At 39.7% G+C, this 16,201-nt stretch overlaps 1 protein-coding gene and 1 pseudogene across 3 annotated transcripts in view; both read right to left on the bottom strand.

Moving 5' to 3' along the window:
* ST3GAL6 (ST3 beta-galactoside alpha-2,3-sialyltransferase 6) overlaps positions 1–16,201 on the bottom strand; it is an 86,905-nt gene that overhangs the window by 29,606 nt on the left and 41,098 nt on the right. For both annotated transcript variants that reach the window (XM_079766834.1, XM_079766835.1), the window contains one exon: positions 4,650–4,727. In XM_079766834.1, coding sequence (XP_079622960.1) covers positions 4,650–4,727 — 78 coding nt within the window. The remainder of the gene's footprint in view (positions 1–4,649; positions 4,728–16,201) is intronic.
* Positions 8,088–8,773, bottom strand: LOC307097225 (PRELI domain containing protein 3B-like; annotated as a pseudogene). The gene has a single exon. The product of its transcript is annotated as a PRELI domain containing protein 3B-like (transcript).

Raw genomic sequence — 16,201 nt, 5'->3', positions numbered from 1 at the left:
AAGAAGGAGAAACTAAAAAAACAATCCCATTTACCATTGCAATAAAAAAATTAAGATACCTAGGAATAAACTTAACTAAGAAAGTAAAAGACCAGTACTTGGAAAACTACAGGACATTGAAAAAAGAGATAGAAGAAGACAAACAGTTGGAAGAACATACCATGTTCATGGATTGGTAGAATCAACATAATTAAAATGTCCTTACTACCCAAAGCAATCTATAGATTCAATGAAATCCCCTTTAAAATACCAACGGAATATTTCACAGACCTAGAACAAACTCTCCAAAAATTCATATGAAATAAAAAAAAGACCCTGAATAGCCACAGCAATCCTGAGAAAGAACAAAGTTGGAGGAATCACAATACCAGCTATCAAGCTATATTACAAAGCCACTGTTCTCAAAACTGCCTGGTACTAGCACAAGAACAGACATATAGACCAATGGAACAGAATAGAGAACTCAGAAGTTGACCCAAACTATTATGCTCAATTAATATTTGACAAAGGAGGCAAGAGCATACAATGGAGTCAAGATAATCTCTTCAATAAATGGTGTTGGGAAAATTGGACAGATACATGCAAAAAATTGAAACTTGACCACCAATTTACACCATACACAAAAATAAACTAAAAATGGATAAAGGACTTAAACATAAGACAGAAAACCATAAAAATCTTAGAAGAATCCATAAGCAGCAAAGTATCAACATATGTCAAAGCAATATCTTTACTGATATAGATACTAAGGAAGTGGAAACCAAGGAGAAAATAAACAAATGGGACTACATCAAAATAAAACACTTCTCCACAGCAAAAGAAACCATCAACAAAACAACAAGAAAGCCCACTACATGGGAGAACATATTTTTCAATGTTATCTCTGATAAGGGTTTAATTTCCAACATTTACAGGGAACTCATACAACTTAACAAAAGGAAGATAAATAATCCAATAAAAAATGAGCAAAGGACCTAAATAGACACTTTTCCAAAGAGGACCTACAGAAGGCCAAGAGACATATGAAAACATGCTCAAAGTCACTAATCATCTGAGAGATGCAAATCAAAACGACAATGTGGTAGCATCTCACACCTGTCAGAACGACAAGTGCTTGAGAGGATGCGGAGAAAAAGGAACGTTCATGCACAGCTGGTGGGAATGCAGACTGGTGCAGCCACTGTGGAGAACAGTATGGAGTTTCCTCAAAAAATTAAAAATGGAGCTCCCATTTGACCCAGTAACCCCACTTCTAGGAATGTATCCCAAGAAATCAGAAACACCAATCAGAAAGGGTATATGCACCCTCCTATGTTCATAGCAGCACAATTTACAATAGCTAATATTTGGAAATAGCCTAAGTGCCCATCAGCAGATGAGTGGATTAGAAAATTGTGGTACATCTATAGAATGGAATATTATGCTGCTGTAAAAATGAAAGAACTCTTATCATTTGCAACAGCATGAATGGATCTGGAGAGCATTATTCTAAGCGATATAAGTCAGTTGGAGAAAGATAAATATCACATGATCTCACTCATATGTGGAATATAATGAACAACATAGACTGATGAACCAAAATAGAGCCAGAGGGAAAAAAAATAAAAAGAAAAAATATTTTAGAATAGAAGTAATCCTGTTATTTGCAGATTTTCAATATTTCCTACAACTTTTTTGATATTATACTATGTTAGTACAGTTTTGGTAATATTATTATATTTAAAATCTTTTTTCTTGAAATATTAATGTTTATTGCATGTAACTTTATTATATTTAAAATCATTTTTCTTGAAGAAAATTCTCAGTTAAAAAAAGAAACCTTTAAATAAAAATTTTGTAACTTAATTTTTACAATATCCTGTTATTTATAATTATTAATAACGAACTACAACATTCACTAATGACTGATTACTATAATCGCAGGTGCACCATTTCTCTCTACTAATACTAGCAGCGAAGATTTTAGCAGCCAATTGCCCCGTCATTAGTCTTGAACTGACTTGTTTGGCGTGTGCAACATGAAATATTTCGCTTTCGGAGATCAAGAAAAATAGGTTTCTTTGCGTTATGCTTATTAATTTGTGCAGTTATCTGGTGTCTGGTAAGTTAATGTTCAAGAAACAATATTAATTTTTATTAAAATGTTGTATTATTTTATGTTAATGATTACTCATTTATTTCAGCCCTTTGTATTCAGCATGTCTATCGCAATAAACCTACGTTTCTATGAAAACTGAAGCTGTTTTTTTTTTTGCAGCCCACATAAACTTAAACCTTGCTTATTTGGTCTGTGTTAGCCTTTGAGTTTGACATGCTTATAGTACATTGTATTATATTACTGTGTATCCTATATAATAAAGAGGTAATATGCAAATTAACCCTCACGTCCCCACAAGATGGCTGCCTACAACCAGGCTGGCAGGGGGGTTAGTGAGGGACGACCAAACGACTGAACAAGCAGGCTGCGTGTGGTGACTATGCCGGCAGGCGGGTTAGCGAGGAATGACCAAATGACTGAGCAGCAGGCTGCATGGGGTGACCAGGCCCGCGGGGGGGTGGGGGGACAGTTAGGAGCAACCAGGCCGGCAGGGAGGGGGCAGTTGGGGGAAACCAGTACAGCAGCTGGGGGCAGTTAGGGGTGACCAGGCCAGCACGGGGGGCAGTTAGGGGCGATCAGGCCAGCATGCAGAGGCAGTGAGAAGTGATCAGGCCAGCAGTGGGGGGGCAGTTAGGGGCAACCAGGCAGGCAGGCAGGTGAGCGATTAGGAGCCAGTGGTCCAGGATTGTGAGAGGGATGTCTGACTGCTGGTTTAGGCCCGATCCCCATATTGGGCCTAAACCGGCAGTTGGACATCCCCCGAGGGGTCCCGGATTGGAGAGGGTGCAGGCTGGGCTGAAGGGACCCCCCACACACACACACCCCATGCATGAATTTTGTGCACCAGGCTTCTAGTTATATTATAATGTATCGTTATTACATTACATTTCTGCTATTGTTACACCTACAAACGCTTGGAATGGCAGGTAAAGTCTATGAATCAATTTAGACAGAGAAACTGAAGCTATGAGAAGTGAAGTAACTACACAGTTTTACGGGGGTCACTGACCCGTATCTGACAAAGCTGAAATCCACATTAACTGCTTACAGCACTGCAGGCAACACCTCCAGCTTTCTCAGCAGAGCTGCTCCTGATTCCTCCTTGCAGAGGAGATCACACTGCCCCCAGCAAGTACAACACACAGAACAAATGCCAAGTCTACTGTCCATTAAACTGCAGACTTCTGCACCTGCTGAACAAAGCTACATAAATACTTTAACCCTTTAGGGTTTTCTCAGGAAGGATATAAAGTTGAAGAATACCTTGATTCTAGAGTAGCATTTTAAAGCTTCAGTCTGCAACCCACAGATGGTTCATGAAATCAATTTTGTGACTCATGATCAACATTTTTTTTTTACTGATTTCTTAGAGGAAGGGACAGAGAGAGAGAGAGATAGAAACATCAGTGATGAGAGAGAATCATTGATTGGCTGCCTCCTCCACACCCCCTTCTGGGGATGGAGCCCACAACCCTGGCATTTGCCCTAAATCGAACCATGACCTACTCATATGTCAAACACTTAAATATTAAATAGTCTCTTTACTATTTTTTTAAGTAAATAGAACAGAATATACGGCATCTTGAGTAAGAAAGGTAAAAATTCTTCTCATTGTAAATATGCATGTATACTAAATTATAAAAGTAAAATGTACTTCTTCCTATGGGTCATGGTCAAAAAAGTGTAAGATCTTCTTCAAGTCTTTCAGTGGCCCTAACCAGAGATCTCTCATGGACAGACTACAAGCAGTGGTGGCTCACCTATAACCGTATGCAGAAATAGTTTATATATCTGCAGGTTTCCAGAGAGTTGGTTGATTTTAACCAGATCTGCAGCTTCCAAAAGGTAAAGAACTAGTATCGGAAAGGTGCAATAATATAATAAAACAAAATAAAAACAGAAAATGTGATTTTTATCCTTAATAGATAAGATGTTAAAAAAAACAAACACCTCATGCCTGTTTTATACAATTAATCATGCCCAGACTAGATAATTATTTATTGCTCTTTATCTAGAATCATCTTGACTAGCTTGTTAAAATTGAGGTGACAGAGGCAAAAATTATTTGTGGACGGAAGAGTAAATTCCCTACAAGTCCTGACAACCATAATGAACAATCATTATTTACATTCTATATAGATGAATGTGTAGTTCATTAATAGTCAGTGCAAGTTTTAACTGAAAAACTTAACCTACAGGTGAGGGGGGAGAAGCCACAAATAAGGATGGAAAATAAAATGGGGATACAAGGTGGGGGGATAAAACCCTAAAACACAGGTCACTTTTCTATGATCAAACCAAATAGACCTCTCTAATCTCACCTGTGTGAAAGCAACACTGGTCTGATTGCATCCTTCAATGACTTTTCTTAAAATGTATGCAGGGCTCTGACTAAAGCACAAAAGGAGACGGGAGATCCAAGCTCTTCCTTAAATGTAGGGTGTCCACGTTACATCGCTAAGCTTTGTGTGGGAAGGAAGTAAGCCAGAGTAACTGGAAATGATTGCAAACGCATGCCAAACACTTTGCATGCCACTTTGCATGGGTTTACCTCAGGAGAGAGGCAAATGCTGGCTTTGATGAACACAGCTGGATCTTATTTCTTCGTTTCATTTCCACAGGTGGCACCCTGCAAGACAGAAAGCACTGGTCAGAAAGCAGCGCCGGGCAGCAGCCTAGAGGGAAGCCAACGCCCTGGGAGCTTGGTGCCACTACTGGGCCGCCTCTCAGGCAGGAAATAAATGTCCTCACAGCAGCCCCGAGCTGTGACAGCACCTCCTCCCAGTCCTGCGCACATGTGAGGATTTCTGGATGCACGGCAAGGGAGATGGGAAAGGCGAGGTACTGGGCGGCCCAAGGTGAATTGAAGGCACTCTAGAAGGGCTTGGATTACTGTGCTGTGGAAGCCACAACCGGCTCTTTTCAGACATCCCCCAATGCCTGAGAAACCTAGTTGACACTCAGTGCACACGGCCATCTGGGTCCTCCCTACCACACTGGGGACGCTGGCCAGCAGCTGCCACAGAAACACTGACCTGAGCAGGTGGCACTCACCCTGCCTCGTGATCTGGTGACTCCACAAGTCACACTGCTTAGAGTCATGTCTAACCCTCCTCCGTGCTTGGCACAGGTGAGGCCTGTGTGTCTCCTGAATGGAGCACTTGTCTCCACAATTTGAAAGGGCATTGTGAAAGGCAGAGAAAACCAAAACAAATGAAGGGGATAGGGTGGCAGGTGCCAGGCTTCGTCAGGAAAGCAGAAAACAGCTTAATATAAAAACATTCATGGTCGTCCATTATGTGATGAATTAATCTAACAAGAAAACTAATCCATTTTCTTCTATAATTCACAGGATTGAGACTAAAACAATAGCCTACACCCCTCATGGATAGACTCAATTTTCAATTTTGAGGCAATACCAAATCCTCCTAGCTAGCACTGCGAGGTTCCTGAGCTGTGAGGCCAGCAATATCCTTATGCAGAGGGGCACTTTTGTGAATACCATAAGTGGCAGGAATTCCTTGACTTATATGTAAGGAAGATACATAAATATGGTAGACTAGCACATTGGGTCATAAAAACTTTATTCAGACAAAATGAAGTATACTGCTTGATTTCTAAGGTTACCAAGAGATACAGACGGACCAAACTGTTTTAGATCAAGAAGAAAAACTTTGGATGACTTTTTTAAAAAGACAATAATCTGTCTTAATAGTTGTGTGTGCGTGTGTGAAATCTTTTTATCATCAGGGCACTCGTTACACCTTTTTCAGAACAAGTATAATTTTCAGAAATTATACGAGGCAATGTTTTATTAAATATCAGCATTTAGCAATGTTTTGTTTAGCTGAAATGTTATTTCAATTGTAAAAACCATCTCTGGTTACCAAAAAAATCATCAAAAATCTTATTCAATTTCATTTGCTTTTACAAATGCCCTAAGAAGTCTTAAGCTAAACAAATTTTAGGTAGAAAAACACTTAATTTTTTAAATAGTTTTGTATACTATTTCTGTGGTTTATGTACATTTTCACCTGGATTCTTTTATAGGAGACCTGACTAAAAGTTAATTACATTAATCATTGTAAAATAAAGGCAAGAGCTAATCAACTTAGAACAAAAATACTCTATAAGCAACAACTGCAAGTATCAAAGATATTTTTTTAACTGGTTGATAATTAACTGCTACAAAATATGAAACAAAATATATTTACTGGATTGCTTTTCCGAATGCAGCTGCCCTTTGCCTCCCGAAATGAGGATTCCCCATAAATAAAAGCCACAAAGTAATTCATGTGGTGGTTCGTTTAGATCAATGCTTTCTTCCCCTTATTGTTCTTTTCTTCTTCCTTACTGTCCCAATAGCACAGTGCACTCTATTATTAAAAAACCTGGGATTTGTAACTCAGATCAAAGACATTATTTGAGTAGTTTCAAGTGATGTACAGCTCCTCATGTAAAAACAATGTTTTATGGTCACAATTACTTCCAAAGTAATTCTATTAAATAACCTGGCATATCATGCATTAGCAATAACAGAACCATGATTTTGACACATGGCCATTTATAGGTTAGGTCAGTGGTCGGCAAACCGCGGTTCGTGAGCCACATGCGGTTCTTTGGCCCCTTGAGTGTGGCTCTTCCACAAAATACCACGTGCAGGCGCGCACGTACAGTGCGATTGAAACTTCATGGCCCATGCACAGAAGTCGGTTTTCGGCCCTGGCGAGTCTATTTTGCAGAAGGGCATTAGAACACTCAAGGGGCCAAAGAGCCGCATGTGGCTTGCGAGCCGCGGTTTGCCGACCACTGGGTTAGGTGAATGGGAAATGCTAAAAGATGTGAATAGCTGCTCTTCTGTTTAAGTTTACAGTACTGCAAACTTCTGGTAATGACTCATTTTTTTCAGTTAACACAACCAGCCCACAATATAGCATGGTAAGTTAGAAAGTACAAATCCAAGGGAGATAATACCTTCACTAAGTTATAAAACTTTGGCAAATCAATACAGTACTCTTTGATTATTAAAAAAAACAAACACACACACCACATTTTTGTTGGATATATTACGAGTGATGATTTTTCACTCCAAAAAGGTCATTTAAGTGCCAAATTAAAACACTGTGGATTTTCATGATGGTTTATAGCAGAGCAAGTTATTTTATACAAATTAATGTAGCTTTTAACCTTTTGCACTCGGATGTCGAGTATGACTCGACACGGTTAGCATTAGAATAAAGGAATCAAGAAAAAAGCAAGCGAGTGCAAAGGGTTAAAATTATAAAATTCTCCTGTTGAAATGAGTTCCCTCTTGAAGTTTCCCTCAGCAGGGCAGTTGTGTCAATTTCCAGGGGCCCTGCTTTGCCCTGGGGTTGGTCCACAGCCAGGTAGAGTTCCAGTGATGAAAAGCTTTAAAATTCCACCTTAAGGAGATTTAATATGCTAACACCAATTTCCAAGTACTTTTCAAAGTGTTAAATCTTCACATAAATACTGGAATCCTCAAAACCAGGCAATCATTTCCAACACTAACAGTTGCAGATGTTCCCTTTCATTTAGAGACCCTGTACCTCTTTGTTTTGATCATGTCACATAGCCTTTCTTCAGCTTATTAAAAAAATTTCTGACCTTGCTGGTGTGGCTCTGGTGGTTGAGCATCGTCCCATGAACCAAGAGATCACCGGTTCAATTCCTGGCTGTAGGCTTGGTCCCCAGTAGAGAGCATGCTTGATCCCAGTAGAGAGCATAGAGAGCATGCAGGAGGCAGCCAATTGGTGTCTCTCTCTCTCTCTCTCTCTCTCTCTCTCTCTCTCTCTCTCTCTCTCTCTGTCTCTCTCCCCTCCCCCTCCCCCTCTCCCCCTCCCTCTCCTTCTCCCTCTCCCTTCCTCTCTGTCTAAAGTTAATAAAAACATTTTAAAAACACACAACCTACTTTTAAGAAATTCTACCAAAGATAGAGTTGTATTTTTTAAAATAACAAGTATAATGTCTACAGATGTGGGGACTGGGTATTGTATACCAACTTCCATAATTTCTCTACAAATGTGGCTGCTGCCATCAGTGGTCTTATGCTCCCTCTTGCTGAAGCCATCAATTCCTCAGTCTCAGCTTTTAATTTATGTGTTACCCATTCCATTGTTTCTTGGCCTTTATTAGCATTTGAAGATACCCTACTTGCCAACTTGAAATAACTACTGACTCCTTTCACAGTAATTATGGTCTCTCGAATCAGAACAGCCTTTTTAGGTCCTGAGAATGTGGTTTGAATGCCAGTCTCTTATCTAAGGAAACCATTTTTGCAAATAAAATATTAGTGGATTTAAGTTCCATTGTTTTCTGGACAGGATAAACTCCAGAATGTTCTTGCACCCATGGATTGGCTCTTGCTGCACCGGTAAGATTTCACAATGGAAAGCAGTCCCCACTCTGTGCTGAGAAGTCTATGGCTGTGAAACTTTCCAGAAGGATCTGCATGTCTGTCCAATACATCAACTGCAGCCACACTTGGGTTCATAGGGTTTACATATTTCTGCATTGCAGCTGTTGTAACAGTTTCCCAGGGATGGTCAAAGACATGCTTCAAAGTCAAGTTCTTCATGGTGTCAGCTTGCTCCAAGGTATCAGCAGTGCAAAGAGGCCACACGGGCCCCTGCCCCACCCCCTAGTAGCCTCTGCCTTCATATAGTCAAACCTGTTCTCAAATGTCTCCCATCGCAAACAATTTGGTTCTTGCCCACATTGTTCACAGAAAAAAAATGTCTCCATTGTTGAACAAACTTCACTTCTCAACCTGACAACATCAGCATGACAAAACGCATCTCTCAGGCCACAGACAAAGGAGAGAATGCACCAGTATGCATCAGTTTACCACTGAACCTCATGTTGTTAATATCTCAGGAAATCATGCTATGAATATTTTTGTGGGTTTTTTTTTTTTGCTTTTGTTGCTGGAAAAATGCACAATTAGCACGATTTTAAGACATAAAGAGGCCATCAAGAGTGTTAATGTTGCTAATGGTGTGAAAGAAACAATGATCACAGGTAATTGATGAGGTAGAAAAACTGCTGTTGATTTGGGTAAGTGAAAAGCAGTTAGCTGGTGACAGCATTTAGGAGGCAAAGTGAAAAAGTGAAGATGCCTTATACTGACCTCCTGAAAGACACTCTGGCAAGGAGGGCTGGAAGTGACTCATTTAAGTCTACAAGGGGTGGTTTGATAAATTTAAGAAAAGAAGTGTTTGTATATAAGGAAGGTTAAAACAGGGAATCATTTGGGGGTCTGCACCAAATTAACTCAATTTACATTTTTTCTACTGGGAAAAAATGATTCAGTTTCGAACAAATTGCTTCTTGAACAGATTTCCAGAATGAATTAAGTTCGAGAACCAAGGTTCCACTGTAGTTTTTAAGGAAGCAAGTTCACAGCAACATCTATTTGAAGTAATTTCCTACTGTGCTTTCTGCAACTGGAGTAAAGCATTAACTCAGGAGTGACATGAACATTCCTCAAATCCTGATGACAAAAGACTGTGCTGGCCCTAGCTGGGTAGCTCAGTTGATTAGAGCATCATCCAGATATGCCAAGGTTACAGGTTTGATCACCAGTCAGGGCACATACAAAAATCAACCAATGGACCCTGTAGAATTATGCCACACAATTCTGCTGAGATCTTCTGAGGAAGTGATATTTAAGGAAATCTTACTGAGAATCACTGAAGAGGACTCTAGAAGCTGAAACAGTTGATATTCACAGAAGGTTTTGTAAAAGCAATACAATAGCTGGTGACAATTCACAGCCGAGAAGGGCAGAGGACGCCTGGAGAATGGTAGGATCAGGATCTGGGCTGGAGAGAGTCTCGTGAGCACCAGGATGAGAGGGTTAGAAGGAACCTGCGTTGCATCAAGTCCGTGTCCCTTGAGGACAGGCATAAAACCTGACTGTGGAAAGAAGTCCACAGGGCTGATGGCGGCAGGGGATTCTAGATCTAAGTCCATAGCTGCAAGAGACTGAGCCCATAGGGGTGGCCTGAAGAACTGCCAGAGCCATGCAGTGCCGGGGAGAGAAACTAGCAGTCATGTAGTTGTTTTGCCTCTGTTTGGTCTTTGCTTTTATTCACTAAACCCAGTTCATAGGTCCTTTCAAATGCAAAAACTCACCCCTGGCTGTGGTTCAGGTGGAGGTGTGGACTTGTGGAATCTGGGGAGAGATAACCAGGAGTTTGACACTGGGACATTCCTGACCCTCCAAACCTAAGCAGCCATTTTTCTCCCGAAAAGCCAGCCCCTCCCAGCAGCCTCAAGGGAGATAATACAGCCACACAGAGACTAAACCCTGAGTGGAACAAAGGACACAAAAAATCTGAATAGCACTGAAGAGCCCTCAGGGACTGGGTTGAAGAGAGTCCATTCAGTAACGGAAAGTGATACAGCACCCTCCCTACCTATAGCCCTGTCAGAAACAGTCACTTGAGAGATTAAGATTGACAGCAGGCAGACAGGCTAAGTGGGAAGATTGGTCCCACCAGGTTGCAGTCAAGGCTGTGGAGATAGACACAGAGGAGCAGTGTGGATCACTTGGAACTTCAACATGATGCTGACAATGGCATAAAATTAGAAATCAACTACAATTAAAACAATGAAAAAAAATCAAACACTTGGAAGCTAAATAGCATGCTATTAAACAATGATTAGGTTACCAAAGAGATCAAAGAAGAAAGAAAAAGCATATTGGAAACAAATGACAATGAAAACACAACAATCCAAAATCTATGGGACACAGTAAAAGCAGTCCTGAGAGGGAAGTTCATAGATAGCACTACAGGCCTACCACAAAAAAGAAAAGCACACACACACACACACACACACAAAAAAAAAAACACAAGAAAAACTTGTAATAAATTATCTAACCCTACAACTTAAAGAATTAGAGAGCAACAAGAGAAGACCAGAGTAAGCATAAGGAAGGAAATAATAAAGATCAGAGCAGAAATAAATGAAATAAAGACCAAAAAAACAAAAACACAAAAGATCAATAAAAACAAGAGCTGGGTCTTTGAAAGGATAACCAAGATTGATGAACCTCTAGCCAGGCTCACAAACAAAGAGAGAAGACCCAAATAAACAAAATCAGAAATGAAAGAGGTGAGGTAACAACTGACACCACAGACATACAAAGGATTATAAAAAAAATACGAATAACTCTACTCCAACAAACTGGACAATCTAGACAAAATGGACATATTCCTATAAAAATACAAGCTTCCAAGACTCAATCAGGAAGAATAAAAATACCTTAATAGGCCGATAACTACTGATGAAATTAAAACAATGATCAAAAAACTTCCAACAATCAAAAGCCCTGGACTGGACAGCTTCACAGGGAAGTTTTACCAAACATTCAAAGAAGAACTAAAACCTATCCTTCTCAGACTATTCCAAAAAATTTAAAGAGGAAGGCACACTTCCAAGCTCTTTCTCTGAAGCCAGCATTATCCTAATCCCCAAACCAGATAAAGACACTACAAAGAAAGAGAATTACAGGCCAATATCCCTGATGAACATAGATGCTAAAATCCTCAATAAAATTCTAGCAAACTGGATCCAGCATTACATTAGAAAGATCATACACCAATAAGTGGCATTTATTCTGGGGATGCAAGGCTGGTACTATATCCACAAATCAATAAACGTTATACATCACATAAACAAACTGAGAGACAAAAATCACATAATCATATCAATTGACACAGAAAAGGCATTTGACAAAATCCAACACCTTTTCCTGATAAAAACTCTCAGCAAAGTGGGAATAGAGGGATCATACCTCAACATAATAAAAGCCTTATATGACAGTCCTACAGCAAACATCACATTCAATGGGCAAAATCTAAAACCATTTCCCCTATGAACAGGTACAAGACAGGGATGCCCACTCTCACCACTCCTGTTTGACATAGTACTGGAAGTGCTAGCTATAGAGATTAGACAAGAATCCTATCTAATAAAGAGGGAATATGCTAATTGACCATCACTCCATCACAAAGATGGCTGCATCCACAACTGAGGCCAAGTTCCCATAAGGAGCCTTAACGAGCAATCAGCAGGGACCTGAGGCTACGCCCTCCCCCGCCCCCGTGGGGCTTGACAGGGGACCTCAGGCCACGCCCCCCACCTGGCAGGGCTTGACGGAGGACCTCAAGGAATGACGGAGGACCTCAAGGCACGCCCCCCGCCCCAGTCTGGGCTGGGGCACCTCAGGCCATGCCCCCGTCCTCGTGCGGGGCCAGGGGACCTGAGGCTCTGCCCCTGCCCAGCAGGGCTTGACAAGGGTGGAACTTGCCGGGTCTGGATCTAGCCCAATTGGGGAGGGGGGCTGGCCGGGTCTGGGTCTCATGCGATTTTGAGGTGCATGTGGGTGAGTGGGAACTTGACTCTGGGTCCCGTGGTGAGCCCCAGACTCTGACAGGAGGAAGGTTTTCATATACATTTTTACTAATTTTCTTTCATCTCTGACACTTCTATTATAGAGAAAGGGCAAATAGCAATATTAAATTATTTCCTCTAATTAATCCCCTTTTAATGTGCACGAATTTCGTGTACCAGGTCACTATTAAAAAAATAAAAGACATCCAAATTGGAAAAGGAGAAGTAAAACTCATTATTCACAGATGACATGATATTGTACATGGAAAACTCTAAAGACTCCATCAAAAAACTATTAGACTTCATAAATGAATTCAGCAATGTAGCAGGATACAAAATTAACACTCAGAAATCTATGGCATTTTTATGCACCAATAATGAACTCACAGAAAGAGAAACTAAAAAAACAATCCAATTTACCTTTGCAACAAAAAGTTAAGATACCTAGGAATAAACTTAACTAAGGAGGTAAAACACCTGTATTCATAAAACTACAGGTTGCTAAAAAAAGAGATGGAGGAAGACATAAACAAATGGAATAATATACTGTGTTCATGGATTTGTAGAATCAATATCATTAAAATGCCCATACTACTTAAAGCAATCTATAGATTCAATGCAATCCCCATTAAATACCAACGGCATATTTCACAGACCTAGAACAAACTCTCCAAAAATTCATCTGGAATAAAAAAAGACCCCGAATAGCCGCAGCAATCCTGAGAAAGAACAAAGTTGGAGGGATCACAATACTGGATATCAAGCTATATTACAATGTCACTGTTCTCAAAACTGCCTGGTACTGGCACAAGAACAGACATATAGACCAGTGGAATAGAACAGAGAACCTAGAAAGTGACCCAAGCCATTATGCTCAATTAATATTTGACAACAGAGCCAAAATCATACAATGGAGTCAAGACAGTCTCTTCAATAAGTGCTTTTGGGAAAATTGGACAGATATCATTAAAAAAAAAAATGAAACTAGACAACCAACTTACACCATACAAAAAATAAACTCAAAATGGATAAAGGACTTAAATGTAACACAGGAAACCATAAAAATCTTAGAAGAATCCATAGGCCGCAAAATATCAGACATAAGTCGTAGCAATATCTTTACCAATACGGCTCCTAGCACAATGGAAACCAAGGAGAAAATAAACAAATGGGACTACATCAAAATAAAAAGCTTTTGCACAGCAAAAGAAACCATCAAAAAAACAAAACAAAACAAAAAAACACAAGAAAGCCCACTGCATGGGAGAACATATTTATCAATGTTACCTCCAATAAGGTATTAATTTCCAAAATTTACAGGGAACTCATACAACTTAACAAAAGGGAGATAAACAAATTAATCAAAAAATGGGCAACAGACCTAAAAAGACACTTTTCGAAAGAGGACATACAGAAGGTCAAGAGACATGAAAACATGCTCAAAGTCACTAATCATAAGAGAGATGCAAATCAAAACAACAATGCGGTACCATCTCACACCTGTCAGAATGGCTATCATCAACAAACGACAAGTGCTGGCGAGGATGTGGAGAAAAGGGAACTCTCGTGCACTGCTGGTGGGAATGCAGACTGGTGCAGCCACTGTGGAGAACGGTATGAAGTTTCCTCAAAAAATTAAAATGGAACTCCCACTTGACCCAGTAATCTCACTTCTTGGAATATATCCCAAGAAAACAGAAACACCAATCAGAAAGTATATATGCACCCCTATGTTCATAACAGCACCAGTTAAAAAAGCTAAGATTTGGAAATAGCCTAAGTGCCCAACAGATGACTGGATTAAAAAACTGTGGTAAATTTACATAATGGAGTACTATGCTGCTGTAAAAAAAAAAGAACTCTTACCATTTGCAACAGCATGGATGGACATGAAGAGCATTTTGATAAGCGAAATAAGCTAGTTGGAGGAAGATAAATACCACGTGTTCTCACTAATTTGTGGAATATAATGAACAACATAAACTAATGAACAAAAATAGAGGCAGAGTCATAGAAGCATCGAACAGACTGTCCAACCTAAGAGGGTAGGCAGGGGAGGGGGGTGTTAAGATATCAACCAAAAGACTTGTATGCATGCATATGAGCATAACCAATGGACACAGACAGTAGGGGGTGAGGGCATGTGCTGGGGAGTGGGAGCGGTTGGGGAGAGGTCAATGGGGGGGGGGGAAGGAGACTTAAGTAATACTGTAAACAATAAAGAATTTAAATTAAAAAAAGAGAATAATCCAATGAATGCATAACTAAGCAGAACAACAAATCAAAGTCAGTCTCCCTCTGTCTCTCTGTGTGTGTCTCTCTGTGTGTGTCTCTGTGTGTGTCTCTCTGTGTGTGTCTCTCTGTGTGTCTCTCTGTGTGTCTCTCTGTGTGTCTCTCTGTGTGTGTGTCTCTGTGTGTGTGTCTCTGTGTGTGTGTCTCTCTGTGTCTCTCTGTGTGTCTCTCTGTGTGTGTCTCTGTGTGTGTCTCTGTGTGTGTCTCTGTGTATGTGTGTGTGTCTCTGTGTGTGTCTGTGTGTGTCTCTGTGTGTGTGTGTCTCTTTGTGTCTCTCTATGTCTCTCTCTGTGTGTCTCTCTTTCTGTGTCTCTCTCTCTGTGTTTCTCTGTGTGTTTGTGTGTGTTTCTCTCTGTGTCTTTCTCGGTGTGTCTCTGTCTTGCTTTAATCAATAAATAAAAATTTTAAAAAAAGACATGAATTCAGACAGTTCATTGTCTTCACCATTTCTCCTAGGACAACAATGTATTCGTAAGTAAATATTGATCTAGTAAGCTTCCTTCTCTTTTGTTTGTCTTTCATTACTAAGTGTGGGACAGAGACAGGATGTGGTGGAGATGGAAGGCGATTCCTGTGGTATAATTTTCATATAGTATATAATCAGACTAAATTCTCTAGCTAAATATTTAAGTCCAAAGCCTAAAACGTATGGCTAAAGCCACCCACCTAGCATTGGGTCTTTTCTGGTGACCATTTATTTGTTTAATGTTCTTTCATGAAGAGTATTACAATTACTTTTCAATCAACCAGTGATGATTAAATCCAGAAGCATCAGTTTATATTTGTATATAGTAAACACAGGCTAGAAACATGATCTAGGATCTACTATAGAAACACTAGCAAAAAGAGCTAAACTTTGTCTAAGACAGGAAGTTGTCGTGTGTTTTATTTTGATAAAATCATATACTACTACCCATTCTGGATTTAAAGGTCATCAATGCTTTTTTCTCAGACAAAGGACTGAGAATGGAGAAAAGAGTAAAAATCCTATTAGAGGAGTTTTCTCTGTAATAAAACTACCTTTACCTCTTCATAGTTTTATATGTGACATTTTAACTCAAAGTTGTTAAAAAATATACAGATATCATCATTCATCAAATATTTTTAAACAAAGGAAAATGTATGTAGTATCTACATTTTATCAAACAATCTCTTATCCAAGCATTTTAGGCGGAAAGGTCGAGTATCTCTGAGTCTAAGAATCACTCCATCAATTCAAGAAGATGAAATATTAGATGAAGACAGTTATATCCCAAAGATGGTCAACACCACAGCTTCACTAGAAAGTCAATAAAAAGGTTTTTGCTTATCATTTTTTAAAACTGTTAGAGATAAAACATACAGGGTAGTAGAATGATAAAACCCTGGTTTATAATGGAAAGCTAGAAA

The sequence above is a fragment of the Cnephaeus nilssonii genome (genome assembly GCF_951640355.1).
Source record: "Cnephaeus nilssonii genome assembly, chromosome: 3".
In the NCBI taxonomy this organism is placed as follows: Eukaryota; Metazoa; Chordata; class Mammalia; order Chiroptera; family Vespertilionidae; genus Cnephaeus; species Cnephaeus nilssonii.
The sequence above is the reverse complement of the archived record's forward strand: the minus strand, read 5'-3'. Positions and strand labels throughout refer to the sequence as shown.